Here is a 21,253-nt window from a genome sequence, read left to right on the forward strand (position 1 = left end):
AGAGGCGGGGTACACCCTGGACTGGTCGCCAGCCAATCACAGGGCACATATAGACAAACAACCATTCACACTCACATTCATACCTATGGACAATTTGGAGTCGCCAATTAACCTAGCATGTTTTTGGAATGTGGGAGGAAACCGGAGTACCCGGAGAAAACCCACACATGCACGGGGAGAACATGCAAACTCCACACAGAGATGGCCGAGGGTGGAATCGAACTAGGGTCTCTCAGCCCATTTTGTGAATATATTAAGTCTAACCTCTGGTACTTGTTATTGTAGTTAACTATTGGTTATTATTTTCAAATGAGCTTTGTTGAGACAAGATGTAAACAATGTGAGGAGTACCCGGAGAAAACCCACACAACTGTGAGGCCTGCGTCCGCCGTGCAGCCCAATTCTTGCCCCCAATCCCTGAAACTGCCTCAAACACTGCAGCAATCTTTACTTCCGGGAACACATGGAAAAGTGTGCACGACATCACACACGGTCATATTAACTAGCTCTACTCTGAGTTTTCGGACACTCATTTCGGCCGCTTATATTCGCCATCTCGTTGTTTCAGTCCCAACCCAGATCTCATGGCCATAGGTGAGGGTGGGATTAGACGGGAGATCAACTCTCTCGTCACCATGGCGGTCCAGTACAGTGAATGCATTACTGCAGACGCTGCACCAATCCGCCTGTTGACCTCACCCTCCAACTACATAAAAAATCAGATATTAGCTAAAACTGCGAATAGGGCATCAAAGAAACTCATAGTACAGTAGGACATCAAACTTTGAACTTAATGTATTTCCGGGAGATTATCACCCTCCGATTTCTTTATCCACCCATCCGTTTTCTACCGTTTATCCTGTCCAGGGCCATGGGGGTTTGGAGCCAAAACCTGCTTTTTGGGGGGGGGTGAAAGACTGCCTACTCCCTGGACTGATCACCAGTCAATCACAGGGCACACACAAAGACGGGCGCTGAGTCACTGAGTGGGAAATGAGCCCACACTGTCTCCACACAAGTCAGGCTGGGGAAGCGCTACGCTATTAGTGACTCCAAGAGTTCAGAATGAATTCCCTGTCGGAAATAATGGAAATAATGTGTTCCAGGGTTACACTCTCTCTTTCATGGAACCTTTTAACCTGAAACGTGTTAAAGCTGGTCCCTGTTCGGGAATGTGGAAAGCGAAGCAAAACACATGCAGATAGTTGATCTTTTGATGCTCGCTGAACCGAGGTCTTGGGATGAAATCGAAAGGTTTTGTACAACATTTTTACACAAATATCCAATAAATCAACACGGTATATAACAACCAATACCAATACAGGAAACACTGGTTTTCTTCCAAATTGTCAGGTCGCATCTTGTCAATGAGTAATTTGAAAATAATGACCAATAGTCAACTAAAATAACAAGTACGAGAGCTTAATATATTCACAAAATGGGCCTAGAGATCCTAGTTCAATTCCACCTTCGGCCATCTCTGTGTGGAGTTTGCATGTTCTCCCCGTGCATGCGTGGGTTTTCTCCGGGTACTCCGGTTTCCTCCCACATTCCAAAAACATGCTAGGTTAATTGGCGACTCCAAATTGTCCATAGGTATGAATATGAGTGTGAATGGTTGTTTTCCCTGACATGAGTGATCTTGTGTGGTTCTATAGAGCCAAGCAACACAGTCGGCTGTAGGCGATAAAAATATCTCAAAAGGACCCAAATTAGAGCCCTCTGGACATGAAATAACACCCCTATAGTCGCCAATACACTCCTGTTACCCAATATAGGAGACATAATAAGATATTTAGGGCTGCTCAGCGGACTAGTGGTTATCGTTCAGACCACACAGCTAGGAGACCTGAGTTCGATTCCACCCTCGGCCATCTTTGTGTGGAGTTTGCATGTTCTCCCCGTGCATGCGTGGGTTTTCTCCGGGTACTCCGGTTTCCTCCCACATTCCAAAAACATGCTAGGTTAATTGGCGACTCCAAATTGTCCATAGGTATGAATGTGAGTGTGAATGGTTGTTTGTCTATATGTGCCCTGTGATTGGCTGGCGACCAGTCCAGGGTGTACCCCGCCTCTCGCCCCAAGACAGCTGGGATAGGCTCCAGCACCCTTGCGACCCTTGTGAGGATAAGCGGTAGAAAATAAATGAATGAATGAATATTCACAAAATAAGAATCCACTTTGCAAAGTTGCACATTTTGATGTGGCACAAACATCCACATAAGCACAATCTGTGAAATTACGTATAAACTGGACTCATTCAGCACATTATGCATAAACTCACTATGGGGAAAACATTCAATTAGAAGTTTTAAAGAAAGACACCTTCCACCCCTTTCTATTCCCTCACATAACCACTGAATAGAATAATCCCTCGATTATTGCGGGTAATTGGTTCCAGTCCTGCCTGTGATAAGTGAATAAGTAGGATTGCTTGTTTATAAATGAAATATATTTGTGTTAGAACAGAGAAAACCCGTTTAGAACTTTCTCAATACAGTTTGTAACATTATTAGAGCCCTGTAGACATGACATAACACCGCTATAGTCACATTTACACTTGTATTACCCAGTATAGTAAACATAATTGGAGAAAATGTAGAATACTACATTTTTTCTGTATTTTCTGAATACCCTATACTCATGTTTTAGTTGAAAAATGCTTGATTTAGGGAAAAATACATACATTAAGCTTGAGTATGCAAATTTTTTGACTAATAACAGGCCGTATTAAATTGCAAAACAGGATAATTTATTAATATATTTATGAAAATTTGAACCGCAATTTGGTGAGCGACGGCTATATCATTATGGGAAAACTATACTGATATGAACCGATATCCAGTTTCTCAGCCAATATTGGCGGATGATGATGATGATGGTCGGCCTGGCCTATGAAGACGTTTATCTCCATGATGTCAGATGAAAGAGAAATGGGAGGCGCTTTTAAAATGGTGGAAAAAGAAAAGGGGCCGGGTGGTAAGGACGATTAAAGCAATTCTTTATCTTGTTTCTGTCATTCCCATTGGACTCCACATTCCCTTCAGTCCACACATTAACAGCACAAAAGCTCCCACTCGCTTTGCTCTCCTCTTAAACCTGCCCTTGGACACACACACGAACACACAAACACACACTCGGAGAAATACGGCTGAAAGGGTGCAGGTCAATACTCTCCAAACATCATGTTCTGTTTCCAAGTCTCCTTATCTTTTTTTATGCTTTGTCAAATTGCAGACTTTTAACTCTGTCAGTCAGAAAACTGTGATTTAATTCATTATTGATACCCTTAATGTTCAATAATGATAATAATTATTTTGAAAATGAAAAACGGGACACTAAACAAGGATTAAATGTATGTAAATATTTCTATAGATGCCTCAGGAATACAGTCGTTGCCTATTTCCCAGTCTTTTCAACGTCTGCCAGCAGGGAGCCTTTTGTACATCTGAAGTGACAAATTAGCCTTCAGTGCAGGCCACTGAGCTTGTCCAGCTCCTGCTGAGAAGCTCTAATTAGCAATGACCGCCTGTCAGTATTTTGTTCCTGCTGCAACATAACCTACATCTCAATCGGAAACTTCCTTTTAGAAGACATGTATCATGACATAACTGTAGTTGTAATAAAATGTAGGAAAAGACACAAAGGAATAGCAATGTGTGTTGAGTATAAAAGTGGGAGCACGATGTGTGGGTTGGATGTACTGGCAATATTCTTGTGAGTGGGTGTTTTTTTTTTTGGCAGGGTAGAATACAAAGACACTGACTCACTATAAAACTATAAAACAATACAAGGTCATGAATCAAAACTGTCTCTGGAATATATAGTAACAGAAAGCTGACACAGTATTCTATGTGGTACGGTCATTATCTAAATATGCTTTATGTTCATTGATGTTCTGTGCATTATTCAACATAACACAACTAAAAAATGGAGCTTCCGTTCTCAGATCTACCGTCGTTCCTCGCTCTGCCGCAGCAGGTGTCAGTGATGTTACATTGATGAGACAACAACAGGAAGTACAAAAAGGGGTTCTCCCAATGCTAATGTGTGCGTTTTAAATGTCTTATTCATTCTTTTTCTACCGCTTATCCTCACAAGGGTCGCGGGGGTGCTGGAGCCTATCCCAGCTGTCTTCAGGCGGGAGGCGGGGTACACCCTGGACTGGTCGTCAGCCAATCACAGAGCACATATAGACAAACAACCATTCACACTCACATTCATTCATTCATTCATTCATTTTCTACCGCTTATCCTCATGAGGGTCGCAGGACGAGCTGGAGCCTATCCCAGCTGTCTTAGGGCGAAAGGCGGGTTACACCCTGGACTGGTCGCCAGCCAATCACAGGGCACATATAGACAAACAACCATTCACACTCACATTCATACCTATGGACAATTTGGAGTCGCCAATTAACCTAGCATGTTTTTGGAATGTGGGAGGAAACCGGAGTACCCGGAGAAAAAAAACACGCGTGCACGGGGAGAACAAGCAAACTCCACACAGAGATGTCCAAGGGTGGAATCGAACTCAGGTCTCCTAGCTGTGTGGTCTATGTGATAACCACTAGTCCGCTGTGCAGTCCTAAATATCTTATTATGTCTCCTATATTGAGTAACAGGAGTGTATACGTGACTATAGGGGTGTTATTTCATGTCCAGAGGACTCTAATTTGGGTCCTTTGAGATATTTGTAGCGGCTATCGTGTTGCTTGGCTCTGTAGAACCACACAAGATCCCTCATGCTGGCAGGGGTGGTCATACACTTTGGTCCATGGTTGTTTGGGTGCAGGCCTCCTGGCCATGGTACATGAGGGTCAACTGGGCATCGTCACGACCTGGCCTGGACTGGTCTGGTCTGGTCGCTGGGCATTGACAAAGATCTGGAGATTATGGTAAAGGACTGGAAAGCTTACCTCTACCTTTCCAGACCCTTTTGTGGCCACCAAAACTGTGGGCCCACATCTAAGTGGTCCTCTTTGGGCGGCTCCACGGCATTCCTCTGCACCAGGAGGAACCAAAAGTTCACTGTTGAGGTAGAATAGTTGACTGGCACTTTGATCTGGCTCACGTAATACACACTAATATTCAGACGGGGCTATTTGACACTCCCTGTACTGACGGGGACATTGTGGAAAGTTCTCATTTGATCTTTCGTACATTTTGTGCAGACACGTGTGAACAAAGATTTAGAACGGTTGTGTTAGACGTTGGCATCACCATGGTGACATGGACAAAGTATGAATACGGTAAGCGCCATCATTTAACGTGCGGGGTTTCTTTGCACACTGTGACCAGAATAAGATATAATAGAGAACAAATATGATGGAAAAGTGCCATGTGATTGACAGCTGGGATAGGCTCCAGCTCGCCAGTGGCCCTATTGAGAAGAAGCGGTATAGAAAATTAATGATTGAGAGTTTAGAAGAGAGTTTAGAAGACTAAAAAGGGGGGCTGCATTGCTGTGCAATGAGCAGTCTCTATTACTGCTTTGCGGCATTGCAGGCCCATAAGCAGACAAAGCAGACCCATAATTAAAGGCACAACCCAAAAGCTTAGTTCATTCATTCATTCATTTTCTACTGCTTATGCTCACGAGGGTCACGGGGGTGCTGGATCCTATCCCGGCAGGGTACACCCTGGACTGGTTGCCACCCAATCACAGGGCACAAATAGACAAACAACCATTCACACTCACATTCATACCTATGGACAATTTGGAGTCGCCATTTGGAATGTGGGAGGAAACTGGAGTACCCGGGGAGAACATGCAAACTCCACACACAGATGGCCGAGGATGGAATCGAACTCTGGCCTCCTAGCTGTGTCGCCTACACCCTAACCACTCGTCCGCCGTGCAGCCAATTATTATACAATTTATAAAATAATACACAAATAGTTATTTGACTCTCCGAATGTATCATAAGCTCAATAGGGTTGGGTGATAAGAATGATTGTGAGCTATTCGTTTTTTTTTTTTCTAAAACCTTCCTTTCCTTCCTTTCTAGGGCAAACTAAAAAGGAGAGAAAATGTTTCTAACAAGCACTCAAGGGTCATTTTCACAATTTCCCTTTATGTGCTCTAGCTGACCCAGATTTCAGGTCCTCTCTCGACTGGGCAAAGGGGAAAAAACTCATATCCAGACAAACACTTTTGACATGTAACATTTCTCTTGGCTGACAACACAGTGACCTTAGAGATATGAGAGAAACAGGAACCTGTGGAGAGGTAGGAGGCACGGAACAAAATGGACCAAATTAGCCTGCTACCTGTTTACCCCTTTCTATATTCCATTGTTTTTTGAACCAATCCCATATCTCCTTACCCTTCACAACTATGCCTTGTCCGTCATATGTAGCTCCTGTTTTTTTGGAACCCTCTTAATAGAGATCTACTTGTTCATCTGCTCCAACTCTTCCATCCATGAAACATAAGAAGCTACAGACACACAATAGAAGTGATTTGAAATGATCACCGCTTGTAACTCAATTCTGGCATTTCATCATAGGGCACATATAGACAAACAACCATTCACACTCACATTCATACCTATGGACAATTTGGAGTTGCCAATTAACCTAGCATGTTTTTGGAATGTGGGAGGAAACCGGAGTACCCGGAGAAAACCAACGCATGCACGGGGAGAACATGCAAACTCCACACAGAGTTGCCCGAGGGTGGAATTGAACCCTAGTCTCCTAGCTGTGAGGTCTGCGCGCTAACCGCCCGTGTAGCGTAGTATGTTGTAATAATTTTCCCAAAATTCCAACATTATTCTAACATTATTCTTCTTCCTCTTGCGGCTTTTCCCTTCAAGGGTCGCCACAGGAAATCAATCTCCTCCATCCAAGCCTGTATCTCTCACACCAACTACCCTCATGTCCTTCTTCACTACATCCTCTTAGGTCTTCCTCTACGCCTCCTACCTGGCAGCTCTAAACACAGCATCCTTCTACCAATATATTCACTATCTCTCCTCTGGACATGTCCCAACCATCTCAGTTTGGCCTCTCTGACTTTATCTCCAAGGTCTCTAAACATGTAATGTCCCTCTGTTGTACTCGTTCGTGATCCTATCCATCCTGGTCACTCCCGATGAGATCTTCAGCATCCTTATCTCTGCTACCTCCAGTTCTGCTTCCTGTCTTTTCCTCAGTGGCACTGTCTTTAGACCAGGGGTCTCAAACACATGGCCCGCGGGCCAAGTGTGGCCCGCAGGACACTAGTTTGAGGCCCCCGCCTTGATATGAAAGTTTAATGTTAGAAAGTAAAGTTTGATATGGATGCTGTATGGTATCATGTACCCAGAAAAATTATTACGTTTATGTTAAAGGTTAAATAACTGTTAATAGTTACCCTCCCTATCCGTGTGGAAGTGGTAAGTTTTTGGCTATTTAAGTTTAAAGGAAATAACTTGAAGGCTACCATTTAGGTCGCTAGCTCTCTAGTTTGCGAGTTAGCATGTGTCTCAAGACCCTGCAGTTGCGCAATATGTTGTAAATAAAAAGAGTATAAATGTGACTATAGTCGTGTTTTGTCATGTCTACAGGGCTCTAATAATGCTTTGTTCATTTTAATCTGAAAAAAATAATTTGTCTACCCACCAACTATATGTGGTTTCTTAAGTTTTTATTATTTGCCGTTTTATTATTATTATTATATTTATTGCTGATTTATTGATTTTCTTTATTCTTGATTTGTTTATTTATTTTTCATCTTATTTTGTGTAGAAAAATAGAAAGTAAGATATTTGAGAACAGTGGAATGTTTTATCAGAGCTTTTCTTGTAGAAAATTGGAACCAAAGCGAAGTTTAAATTTTTTTTGTTTTCAATAAATGCGTTTTTTTTTTGTTTTTTGGGGGGGGAAAACCTGATGCGGCTCAGTCTCACCCAGACCCGAGTTCCAGTGGCCCCCAAGTAAATTGAGTTTGAGACCCCTGCTCTAGACCAAACAGCATGGCTGGTCTCACCACAGTTTTGTATACCTTTCCTTTCATTTTAGCTGAAACACTTCTATCACAAGTCACGCCTGACATTTTTTTCTCCACCCGTTCCATCCTGCCTGCACACGCTTCTTCACCTCCTTTTCACCATCTCCATTCTTCTGAACTGTTGACCCCAAAGTACTTAAAATTCTCCACCTTCTGTATCTCTTCCCCCTGTCACCTCATTCTTCCACTTGGGTCCCTCTCATTCACATACATGTGGCATAGATACCGGCAAAAAACTGATGCACGAACGGGGAGACTGCAAACTTCACACAGAGGTGCCCAAGCGGAGATTCAGACCATATTTAGTTTTACTAAATAGAAAGCCAGATAGAGCTACAGTGCATTCATCTCAAGACGTGCAAAGTGTGTGTCATAGCTAATGTGCTTCGTCTTTCTAACGGGAATTAAAGAACATTTTCCTTCCCCCAAATTCAAGGCACACATTACACAATGAGCACAACCTTACGCTTACCTTATGTAAGAGAAGAACTCCCACCACCTTCATCAATTTATAATTTCCAGCTTTCATCAAATATGGCTGACCTTGTGAAGCTGTCTCTTGATGTTTGTCAAGAAAAGGTACTTTTGATGGCGTGTTTTTATTCAGCTTAGGAGAGGGAGAGAGATTATATTTTAAGTGCTGATGTGCACCAAGGTGGGCCTTTCACAAGCCATCGGTTGTGTCTGTACCTTGGAGTCTTTACCGCAGTATTTCCAAAATGATTTGCATTTGAAGTCATCATGTCACTCCAGTGAAATTTAATGCGTAGATTGTGAGACACAGGTATGAAATATTCACAAAAAGTGCAGGAAATATGCCTGAGAGAGGATAGATAAAGAATGGCAAAAGCAGCTGAGATCAAGCGGGGAAATGAGAAAATAAATGGAAAAGGGTTGGATTTTAAAAAAAAAAAGTACTTTTAGAGCTTAGGGCATATTAAAAAAAAACATTGGTGTTCTTTTCAAGCTTTTTAGGGAATATTAACTTGTTTGCAACTCAAGGCGAAACAGCCGATTTTAACACAAGTGTGAGAGCCAGTCGCTCTTTAAAATAATGAAATATTGGAGACACACCACACAATAAAACCAGAGGACAAAAGGAAGGCTTTGTGAATCACACATTTAAAAGCAAACCAAGGAGCTCCCATCAGTTGGCCGTGCCTTCCATCCACCTCCAGTGTGAGTGCAAAAATACACTTTGTGTAACCTTGTTGTGAAGCTTGGAGAAATACTTATCTTTAAAAAAGAGTTTGTGAAGCCGGACACTAAAAATAATGAAGCATCTGAGCCTGATCCTTCAGATAAATTTTCACCATGACAACTGTGGATAGTGATGTCTCCCTTGAGATAAGAATGGCTTCCTACCAAGCATACCGAATAAAAACTTCTTCTGTTTATCATCTCTATGTGCTTTGGGCTCATCCTACCGCAAGTGACTAAACGTGAGTGTTATATTAAGGGGAGTGTTGAAATACAATAGCATATTGCAGTATTTCCATCAGAGTACTGAGCTTTTCATGCTCAAACACTAGATAGGACAGCTCTAGTCTGAGAGGATTTTGCAGGATCGAATTTATCGTCTCAGTCTACGTTCACACTGCAGGGTATGATGCCCAATTTTTAGTTATTTTATCTGATCTCTTGATGGAGACCATTGAAGCCAAGATCCCTGGTCAAGATCTCTGGTGTCAACATTATAGCTTTTTGTCATTGAGCCTTTTGCTCGGTTTTTACAATTTTGGTTCTGCTGTAAGCCTCGGGCTAATGGCAAATAAGCCACAGACCAGACATCGGGCACCCCGTCTTTTTATCTGGTGAAATGACTTATTACTCTTGTGGTCCGGTGATGGTGGTTGAGGGGAGAATAGGAGTTTTGTTGCAGCCGGAGCTGGTCAAATCGAGGTGTACTTCACACAATGCTTGCAGAGCGAGGCCCCTCTGGCTGGGTACTGGGGACTGGGTTCAGGGCTGGGGCTTGAAACAAATGCGACATATTGGCTCCCCTTGTTCATTCTGTTTAAAAGCAAAATATTCCAAAATAAGGCTATGGCATTGACCGTAGAAACCATCCGTTTTCATATTTGCGTTTGCTAACTTGCAGGCTGCAGCATTCTCACGAGCAGCCCCAACTTCACCCATTGGCACAAAGAGACACTCACTTCGTATATTTGGCTATAGAACCAACACGCCCGGTATTGAGTACCGGCACAGAGTAAAAACGCTCTTATCATTCAGCCTGTTTAGACAGGAGGAAAACAAACAGAAATGCACAGGTCAATTTATCAAGACCGGCAAAATTAGGGTGTTTATTTGTATTAATGGCTGCACGGTGTAGCCAGTGGTTAGCACGCAGGCCTCACAGCGAGGAAACCAGAGTTCAATTCCACCCTCGGCCATCTCTGTGTGGAGTTTGCATGCATGGTTTCCTCCCACATTCCAAAAACATGCTAGGTTAATTGGCGACTCCAAATTGTGCATAGGTATGAATGTGAGTGTGAATGGTTGTTTGTCTATATGTGCCCTGTGATTGGCTGGCGACCAGTCCAGGGTGTACCCCGCCTCTCGCCTGATGACAGCTGGGATAGGGTCCAGCACCCCTCGCGACCCTCGTTAGAAAATGAATGAATGAATGAATGATTTACTGTATTGTTTATTGTGACATGCCAAGCTCCAATTGGTGGTTTCAGTCCTTGGCTCATTTGTATATGTTCGTTATACGCAACCTAAAAGTTCAGACTGCAGTAGCATTGGATGCATGTTGGATTTATGACCGGTGTCACAAAATCGGAATACAGGCCACACATAAAAAAAACATTTGAACAGTCCTGCAGTGTGAACATAGCCTAAAGTAGAGGGACTCCCACATGTTAAGATACAATGGAGTGGGGCCTTTGTCATTTGGGTGGGTGATTCCACTCAGACCAGAACTGTCCTACCTAGTCTTTGAACATGGTAATGGTTTTATTTCATTTGAACATGCATCAGATTACAATTGAATGCATCACATAATCAGTTCACAGTCCCACATGGAGTACTCCAAAAGGAGTAGTAAGAAGCAAAGCTTATTAAATCCTACCCCTCCATCTGGTACTTTTACAATCAGTAACTGTTACATTTGTTCACTTCCTGCTTTCCTAATATAAGTTTTTTTTAAATTGTATTTTATTTTTGTCACATGAACTGATGAAGCCTGCTCAAATGTCTTCTAAAACAACCTGAACTGTCTCGTTGTGATTGATGAGTTGATGACCTGAGTACGAAACTATGGTAGGTATTGTTTAGTCAGACCTCATGAACGGCACTATTTAGCTAAGGAAGTACTGTGCAAAGAAGCAGTCGTGTTTATCGTGCAAACATATCTGACACACAGCCATAGTAAATATTCTCACAAGGCTGGAATGTTTATGGCAAGGACACATTCACACCTCCATGCCTTTATAACAGACTACACTGACTACACTCTTTCGGGAGCTTAGTCAGTTTTGACCTGCTGGAGTGTAATCCAAGCTACAGAGCCTTTGCGGAGTTCTGATCAAGCTCATCAAAGTGGATGCCACTTTGTTATGTTCCTCCTGGCTGTTGTATCAACACATCTCTTGCGGGGGCCAAATGGGATTTGTCATTCCTGGGTGGTGATGAAAGAACAGCGGGGTTGAAGGTTTGCTCGCTGACAAGCGCTTTCTGTTCAAAAGGACTGTCACCGTGCCTGCACAAGTTGTGTGCACAACTCCGACGCTATTTTGCCATTAATGATGATAAAATACAGATTAGAGGTAATTTTTTCTCTATAAATTGTGTTCATTTTTTCTAATATTTTTATTTACGGACTTTCCTCACACTTGCAATGTAACACACACACACACACACACACAAAGCTCGACCATGCCCACTCTCTCTCCCTCCAGTTTCATACTTTACTTTACTTTAGTGCAGGCAGTGCTGTGGAACCTTCTTCCTGTATTTTGTTCCCATTTTTCTCCCCAATCTCCATCTATCGCTTTCATGTTCTTATCTTTTATATGTATGCTCGCTCTCGCTCTCCCTCTCTTTTCTTCTCAGCTTCTCCTCTGAATCCAAACACTGAACATCCCAGCGTGTCTCTCATATTTCCCTATGCATCTCCTCAGCGCTGAGGGGAGCAAGAACCGGACTCTTCCCTCTTCCTCTCCTCCTACACCCCGTCCTCCCCCTCCTCTCGCTCTCCTCTCGTCATCTCGCTTCCTAACGGAGAGATAATGTTCTATTTCCAGCTGGTGATCATGGCTGGGACGGTTCTCCTGGCTTACTACTTCGAGTACACAGACACTTTCCCCGTGCACGTCCAAGGGTTCTTCTGCTATGACAAGACCTTCTCCAAGCCCTACCCAGGACCAGACAGCACCAGCAAGATCCCCCCTGTGCTCATCTACTCGCTTGTCTCAGCCATCCCCACTCTCACGGTAAGAGTTTTATCTATGTAGAGGTGTGTGAGGAAAGCGACGCTTGTAAGTGGGTGAGAGTGTGTTGAAAGGGATGGCTGTCAAAGTCGCTGTCGAGCACCAGAGTGAAAAGTTCATTGGTTCTCCTGTGAGTTTTTGCAGTGTTGTGTTGATAAGGTATCTTTGACATGAACTGCACTACTGATATAGTGAGCAGATTGGGAAGCTGCATGGAAGTGACACCCTCCCCCAAAGCCTTGACAAGCAGGTGTATGTGTGTGTGTGTGTGTGTGTGTGTGTGTGTGTGTTCAACATAATAGGAATGGGCAGGCGGGTCATTATAGAAGGAGGCAGATTCAAGAACACTCCAAAAGACAAAAAAATAGAGAGCCAAAGTCAGCACATAGTTATCATGGCTGGCAGCAAGAGCGAAAAACAATTGGTGGGGAATAGAAAGAGACAATAAACACAAAGGGAAGCAATTTAGAGGGTGTACATGTGCTCTGTGCTTCTGGGAGCGTAACTGTTGGGTCCCAAGCAAGCTGGAGTGCAGCAAACTTTAAATGGGCAAGACCATAAAACTAGTCAGACCAAAACAACTCAATAATTTGCCCCGATTACGGTACATCCAAAAGTACCGATTAGAATGAATAATATATGGAATTCTACGCAGTTCTTACAGTAAATCTCTAAAACTGATTTCTGTAATGGCTGCATGGCGGACGAGTGGTTAGCACGAAGGCCTGACAGCTACGAGACCCGATACCCCTTACCAGCAATTCCACCCTCGGCCATCTCTGTGTGGAGTTTGCATGTTCTCCCCGTGCATGCGTGGGTTTTCATATTCCAAAAACATGCTAGGTTAATTAGCGACTCCAAATTGTCCATAGGTATGAATGTGATTGTGAATGGTTGTTTGTCTATATGTGCCCTGTGATTGGCTGGTGACCAGTCCAGGGTGTACCCTGCCTCTTGCCTGCAGACAGGTGGGATAGGCTCCAGCACCCCCCACGACCTTCGTGAGGGTAAGCGGTAGAAAATAAATGAATACCAGGGTTTCCCAGTTGAACAGCATAACACATGGCAGGTAAGACACAACACACAATGTGGAATGAGAAATGACTTCACACTAACAACAAACAAAAAGAGCCCGCTAGGCATGCTGGGTACTCCAACGGCGGCTCCCCCCAATGCTTAGGCTGCAGATTCAGGAAGTAGTGACATGGACACTAATATCACGTTTTTGAAGTCATTTGTAGCTATTGTGTTTTGATCTGACAAGTCTTAAGTAAGTTTAATCAAGTGTAGAATTTCTCCATAAGTGTCGAAATCTGATGGCTTTTAAATGAAATTCATATCGCATAAATTTCAGACTGTAAGTCTCTACTTTTACATTCTAGTTTAAACATTGATGTGGCGACTTCATGGCTAAAAGTAATACAGTTCCCATAATGCTCAGAGTGCAGATTCAGGAAGTAGGGAAGTCTTATACAGAAATGATGTTTTGATCTGACAAATTTTAAGTTTAATCAAGTGTTCTCCTGAAAGTTGACCTGAAAGTGTCTCACGTTTCACTCATCACAGCACAGAGTGTAGGATTGCAAGGTTTAGTGCGTCTTTGTGTGTAAATATCCCATGTTACAACAACACATGCAGCTTTTCGACAAGTGCGGCCTACATATGTTACAACATTTTTTTTTCTCATTGGTGGATAGTCAGGAAGTCGATGAACTGAAGCTTTTTGTTTTGATGAATCAAGTAATCGCTTGGCTCTAGACCAGGGGTGGGCAAACTTTTTGACTCGCGGGCCGCATTGGTTTAACAAAATTGACGAGGGGCCAGACTATTATGTTTTTTACACGTAACTGTCCACCTGGAATTATTGTATCTGTAAAAGTGTCATGCAATCTGCTATATGTGCAATTTGAGGTCATTCATTTGATGTAAAGTGCGTTATAAATTAAATTAATTATTATTATTATTTAAATATTTTTATTTTATGTGAGTGTGAATGGTTGTTTGTCTATATGTGCCCTATGATTGGCTGGCCACCAGTCCAGAGTGTACCCCGCGTCTTGCCCGAGGACAGCTGGGATGGGCTCCAGCAACCCCCGCGAATGAATTAATATTTTTTGTTTTTATTTTTTTTTATTGTGCTTGTGTCCCTTTTTTCAGGAGCACTTTGTAAACAACAGACCACATCAAATAACAATATTGATAAAACAGCTACTTCAACCATCAAAAGGTTGGCTCAAGCCATGATGCCAGGTTGTACGATAAATTTCAATGAAATACTTTAAAAAGAACAGGCGGGCCATATTCAATCACTTGGCGGGCCGGATGTGGCCCCCGGGCCATAGTTTGCCCACCCCTGCTCTAGACGGACCAAATCAATTTGGTTACCATTTTTCCAACTGTTTTCCTAAGGCAAAGCTGATGTGTGTGATAATAGATAAAAGATAATTGGTCCGCTTTCATGGATGACTAAGGAAATGAAAAGTATTCACATTTAGATTAGGTACAAGGTAGTCTGTTGCTCATATACATGACAGGCCATACATAGTTCAATTGATCGATCCATCAATGAATTGTTGAAGCTGTATGGTGAGCTATTAGCTGAACAATGACGTGTACATTATCTTTTATGAGTCATAAACGTTTTTGCAAAACACTCATAAGTCAATAACTTTATGTTCTATTGTTAATTTTTTTTTTAAAGATGCTAGAAAGACTTAGCTGGAGTACATATTCTACTGTCATTAATCCTACCTGGTCTTTTACATAGGTGTGTACACTTTCATTTTCTCACACTTTGGAGTTTTCCTTGCATACCTTTTACATATAGGGTCAATTCCGGACTTCCTGAATGATGAGGCAATGAGAAAAGAAATGTTGTACATACGCAGGCCGCACTTGTGTCCTATTTTAACACGGGATACAGTATTTACACACAAAGACGCACTAAACCTTGCAATCCTACACGCGGTGTTTGTTTGCTGCAATGAGTGAAATGTTTTTTCCATTGGAGTTGAACAGCTACTGTAGAAATTTTACACTTGATCAAACTTGATTTTGTCAGATCAAAACACCAAGACTTCACTACTTTTTGAATCTGCACTCTAAGCATCATGGGAACTCCATTGCTTTTAGCCATCAAGTCGCCACATCAATGTTTAAACTAGAAGGTAAAAGTGGAGGCTTACAGTCTGGAATTTATGCGATATGAATTTCATTTGGAATATACATATGACGGGCGGCACGGCGGTCTCGTGGTTAGCGCGCAGACCTCACAGCTAGGAGACCAGGGTTCAATCCCCACCCTCGGCCATCTCTGTGTGGAGTTTGCATGTTCTCCCCGTGCATGCGTGGGTTTTCTCCGGGTACTCCGGTTTACTCCCACATTCCAAAAACATGCTAGGTTAATTGGCCACTCCAAATTGTCCATAGGTATGAATGTGAGTGTGAATGGTTGTTTGTCTATATGTGCCCTGTGATTGGCTGGCGACCAGTCCAGGGTGTACCCCGCCTCTCGCCCGAAGACAGCTGGGATAGGCTCCAGCATCCCCCGCGACCCTCGTGAGGAAAAGCGGTAGAAAATGAATGAATATACATATGACCTTTTTTCCTTTTCATGTTCTACATTGATAATGGTTTGGTTTATTTCAAACATAACTATAAGGTTACAATGGAGTTCTATACATCACATTACAGTTTCACAATTCAGCATGTACAAAAGGAGTAGGAAGGAGCAGAGCTTGGATAATCCCAGCCCTTCTTGGTGTTACAGGAGGGGCATATGGGGGGAGGGGCATCTTTGCACTGCACTGACAACAGTTTTTATTTTTTATTTTTATTTCAATATTTACACAAAGTATGTAATTTAGGATGCTTTTGAAATCTGTTACAGTTATCTGCCATTCGGTTATTCATTCATTCATTTTCTACCGCTTATCCTCACGAGGGCGGGGGTGCTGGAGCCTATCCCAGCTGTCTTCGGGTGAGAGGCAGGGTACACCCTGGACTGGTGGCCAGCCAATCACAGGGCACATATAGACAAACAACCATTCACACTCACATTCATACCTATGGACAATTTGGAGTTGCCAATTAACCTAGCATGTTTTTGGAAAGTGGGAGGAAACCGGAGTACAGAGATGGCTGAGAGTGGAATTGAACTCGGGTCTCCTAGCTGTGAGGCCTGCGCGCTAACCACTCGTTCACCGTGCAGCCCCATGCGGTTATCTGTCCTTTAAATTCTCCAGGGAGATTATTATTATTACCATCGTCATTTCAACACTTTTGCTGTAATTGATAAGAACATATAGTTTACCGCTTTGATACTCACATCTTTGTGATGAATATCATGAGAACCGATGGTGGATTATGCATTTTGATGCATTTTTAAGCACGTGAATTAAGTCTAAAACAGTAATTCATTCATTCATTCATTTTCCACCGCTTTTCCTCACGAGGGTCACGGGGGTGCTGGAGCCTATCCCAGCTGTCTTCGGGCGAGAGGCGGGGTTAAAACAGTAATATGTACTTTAAATCAAAGAAAAAAAAATCTATAGTCAGTTTTTGTGGAACGTTTGGCAACTTAAATAAAAGGGCATTACCATGGTGTGTGTGTGTATATATATATGTTTGTGTGTGTAATTGCACAGCTATATTTATAAGAACTGAATACAGGAGTTAACTGGTTTTGATGCCTTTTCCGGAGTAGATCTAGGTCATTACACATGGCTTCCACCTACACTATTAGTGTTTCCTCACGTGCACCAGCAGAGAGCTCGTGGTGCTCAACAGCAGCAAGGTAAATCACCGCACTAACTCCCCGTGATGGAGCCATTGTGGTACAAATAAGCTCTGCACCGCGGCTTTATTCTAGGCGGCAACACCGCGGTGCTTGCTGTAGAGATAATCAACCGCAATCATATTACGCTCTTTCACTTTCTGTTCCTGCAAATCGGACATGAGTAATAGGACTGACAAATGGGACTTTCTGTGTCAAACCACCTTTACTTGAGTTGTAAACTGTAGGCTATAGTGATCGGCAAGTCCGGGTCGGATCATTTCCACACCGTCAATCTTTACAAAGGCTTTGCTTAGATTCAGGGTTTTAAAGTTTGTGAGTATAAAACAGCTGGAACCTACCCTACTCCCCGAAAACTCAACCTAGGTTTTGTCCTCACTCACCAAAATAAAAATAAATGATTTTTGCCTTTTCTTACTAACTAGGCACGTTTATTTTGCCTCCCCATCCAAACTCTTCTGTGTAGCCTGTTGTCCACGTCCGAAAATGTACCATAATGTACCGAAAACACGTACCATAAACGGGTCTGTGTGTGTACAATAGGGGTGTAAGAAAATATAGTTATGGTGATATATCGCGATACTTCGTTCCACGATACTGTATCGATATTAAAAAGTATGATTTCGATATTTTTAGGCATTTATCATAATATGTATATGGTATTTATTCAAGTGCAGACACGGCAAAGGTTCATTTCTGATTTTAATTTAAACCTCCGATCGTTAGGTGGCAATACTTACGTAGTCAATTAGGCAAGGACGTTGAGTTGAACGAGATTGACGAGTGAAACGTCTTCACACAAAAACACAGTTCAACATGGCGAATGCGAGCACATAACAGCGACCCCTGCGGCGTACAAGGCTGAAGTGTGGACACATTTTGGATTTCTACACAAAGTAGGGTGTGTACAAATTGACAAAACCCATGCCGTTTGTAAAATGTGCCATACCCGAATAAAGTATTCGGGAAACACGACAAATCTGCGAGACACCATGAGGACCTGCCGCTAGCAAGCAATGCAAAGGTCCTTTTGTATACTACAAAAGTAGTACTGTGATATTGCAGGTATTTTGTTTTTCAAATTGATATCACTATTTTGTTAAATAATGGTTATTTCAAGCATCCTAAAAGGACTTTTTACTGATGTTAGTTACTTTGTTCCACAAAAATACTGTTCTGATGGTGGATAAGTCAGGGACTGTATACTCTGCATTTTTTTCACTGCTAATAGAATGTGAACATTTGAGCAGGATCTTGAGACATAATTTAATTTATTTGTTTTTTATGGCTTTTTTTAAAAATAAATTTAAAGCTGGATGTTAAAGCTTTATTTATCCAAATGCTACAACTAAGTTTTTACAGAGGAAAGTTTGTGATACAGCATAACATACTGTTCTAATTGAATAAAAATGTGTTTAGTAAGTGCATATTGCTGGTGGAATTCAGTTTTTCCAGGAAATAATCTTTAACTACAAGAAAAACCAAAAAAATATTGCCTTGTTAACAGTATCGTGATATGTATCGTATTGCCAGATTCTTGCCAATACACACCCGTAGTGTACAAGTCGTTCCGATGGCATAGAACCCACCCTCACGAATGCCTTCTCTTCTAATGTCGGCTCAACATTTGCAATAATCTTGACTAGTTAATTATAGACTGAGCCAGAAGCGTAACACAGTAAAGTCCAGCATGTCAGAGTACTCTGACCTGAACTCAACTTTGGTATCCTTGAACATGACTGAAATAGGTAGACCAGGGCGTGGTACAATTCCATTCAAATTGGCATAGCCGAGTCATACAATAACTGCTAAACATAATAATAATAGTACTAACAAAGATGTATCATTGATTAATGCAATCTCTGCTCCTGTGAGTAATTACCACCTTTTCACAAGCAAAATAATTAGACCGACTTGAAATATGGAAGTCAAATTGCAGTAATACAACAATTTGGACAAGCAAACAGACGGACGGGACGCAGGCCAGCGGGGCCAGGAGCGAGAGACTAATCTTTTATTCATCACTATCCTTGTGGGGAGGACAGTGGAGCCTCAAAAGGATATTGTTGTTTTTATGTTTTCTTTGTAACTCTGCTGACTTCAGAAGGCGTTTACACACGCAGCCACCTTCATTGTCACATCAGCTATAACGCAATAAAGTGGACAACAAAACTGCTGACTCAGTATGCCTTATTAAATCCAGCCGTGCGTTTTGAAATATACAAATTTTGTCCGGGATGTAAGTTGGTATAAGTCGCAGTATCAGTCAAAAAGTTTCACTTTGTCACAGAAAAATATATTAATTATTAAATTGTTCAATTTCATGATTGAAAACTGCCTATTTTTATTCTTATTTATGTTTTAAATAACTTATTTTATTTTATTATGTCTACTATATTGGGTTATATCAGTGTAAAGGTGACTATAGGGGTGTTATCCATGTCTTGAGGGCTCTAATTATATTAAAAACCCTATTAAGAAGGTTGGAAACAGACTTTCTATGCTCATTTGTAAATAAGGAATATGACTTTTTCACTTATCACAGTCAGTTTTGGAACCAATTAACCATGATAAATGAGGGATTCCTGTCCAGTGAGAGTGAGATTAGAGTCAAGTGAGATTTTTGAGTGTCCTAGGCACATTCAATTCCTAAGAAAAGATGACAAAACCAGAGGGAAGGGGCAATATTAATACAAACAACGAGACAAACAAAAGCTGATATAAGTACCTTACCTGTTTAATCAATGTCAGAATATCTTTTAAATTGATGCAGCCAGTAGGTACAGCAAAAAAACAAAAAACAAAGCACCATCTCTTTAACTTAAAAGCCACACGTTAAATTATATACAGTGTTCCCTCTTTTATTTTTTTACTATTATATTATAATGTTTTAAAAACCCTCATTATACACTTTAAACACTTTTCTCAGACAAGCATTAACATTTTCTCACATTTCTCTCTTGCTTAAACACTCAAAAAAAGTTCAATTTAAATTTTAATGATCAACCTATGAGGTCAGCTGGGATAGGCTCCAGCACTCCTCGCGACCCTTGTGAGGATAAGCGGTGAATGAATGAGTGAATGAACCTCCTGACTTTGGCCCTTCTGGTCCTCTGTAGTGTTTTTGTATCCTTGTTAAAACATATTACTTCTTCTGTAATGGCGCCCTACAGCTGCAACTTCTTCTTCCTCAACTCTCCTTTGGGTGCAACCACAAGTGACTTTGACGGCATGGAATGTTTTGTCAACATTTTGGGTCACTTTTAGTCATAAAGTGAAACTGCTTATTTATTCATCGCAATTATAGCTGCAATTTCATTAGTGGTTGCCCACTCCTACACCCATATCTTTCATGATTGACTCTGCTCTCATCAACATTTGTCTTTCCAACTCAAAGGGTCTTTTCTTCTGCTGACACTTTTACTGTATGTTTCCCACATCCCAATGGCCGTATCATCTGCTTTTTTGTTGGTAAACAGAGAACAGCTAGGTTATTATTTTATGAGTCACAAAGATGAACTCCGATGTCCAAAAATACTCTTAAATACTGACTTAAATAATAATACGCTCATATGCTTCACTGCTTTCCATTTTGTTGCATTTTGCTGTTGAGTTCAGTCTGTACAGCACATATAAATAAATATTCTAAATCGTATTTGAAATTGGGGGGGGGGGGGGGGGGGGGGCTTCGTAAACACATTTCTGTCCCCCCCAGTTGGGGCATGACAGAAAATAATTGAGAAGCGTTGGCTTGAACGGATCAACAAATACTACAAAAATTGAGCTTAATGTGTTTTCCACATTTGAGCGCTTAAAATTCAAACTATTACTGAATATTGCTCATCAAATATTATTCATATTTTTTATTATTTAAATTAGTCATCCTATTTTTATAATAGTAGTTATAGTAGTTAGTAGTAAAAAGTAGACACAGAAGACCACTGTCTATTTAAATTATTATTATTTATTCAAAATTATTTAAATTATTTGTGCAATTTACTGTTTACGCTGTACATTGTTGTTCATATT

At 41.6% G+C, this 21,253-nt stretch overlaps 1 protein-coding gene across 7 annotated transcripts in view; it reads left to right on the forward strand.

Annotated features, from left to right (window-relative positions):
• The window catches only part of plppr2a (phospholipid phosphatase related 2a), a 66,101-nt gene that overhangs the window by 22,164 nt on the left and 22,684 nt on the right, over positions 1-21,253 (forward strand). For all 7 annotated transcript variants that reach the window (XR_009119691.1, XR_009119692.1, XM_058050448.1 and 4 more), the window contains one exon: positions 12,244-12,432. Coding sequence is in view for 5 of the 7 variants with exons in the window: in XM_058050448.1 (XP_057906431.1) it covers positions 12,244-12,432 (189 nt within the window). In the remaining 2 variants the exon portion in view is untranslated. The remainder of the gene's footprint in view (positions 1-12,243; positions 12,433-21,253) is intronic.

This window comes from Doryrhamphus excisus, chromosome 15 (assembly GCF_030265055.1).
Source record: "Doryrhamphus excisus isolate RoL2022-K1 chromosome 15, RoL_Dexc_1.0, whole genome shotgun sequence".
Taxonomy (NCBI): domain Eukaryota; kingdom Metazoa; phylum Chordata; class Actinopteri; order Syngnathiformes; family Syngnathidae; genus Doryrhamphus; species Doryrhamphus excisus.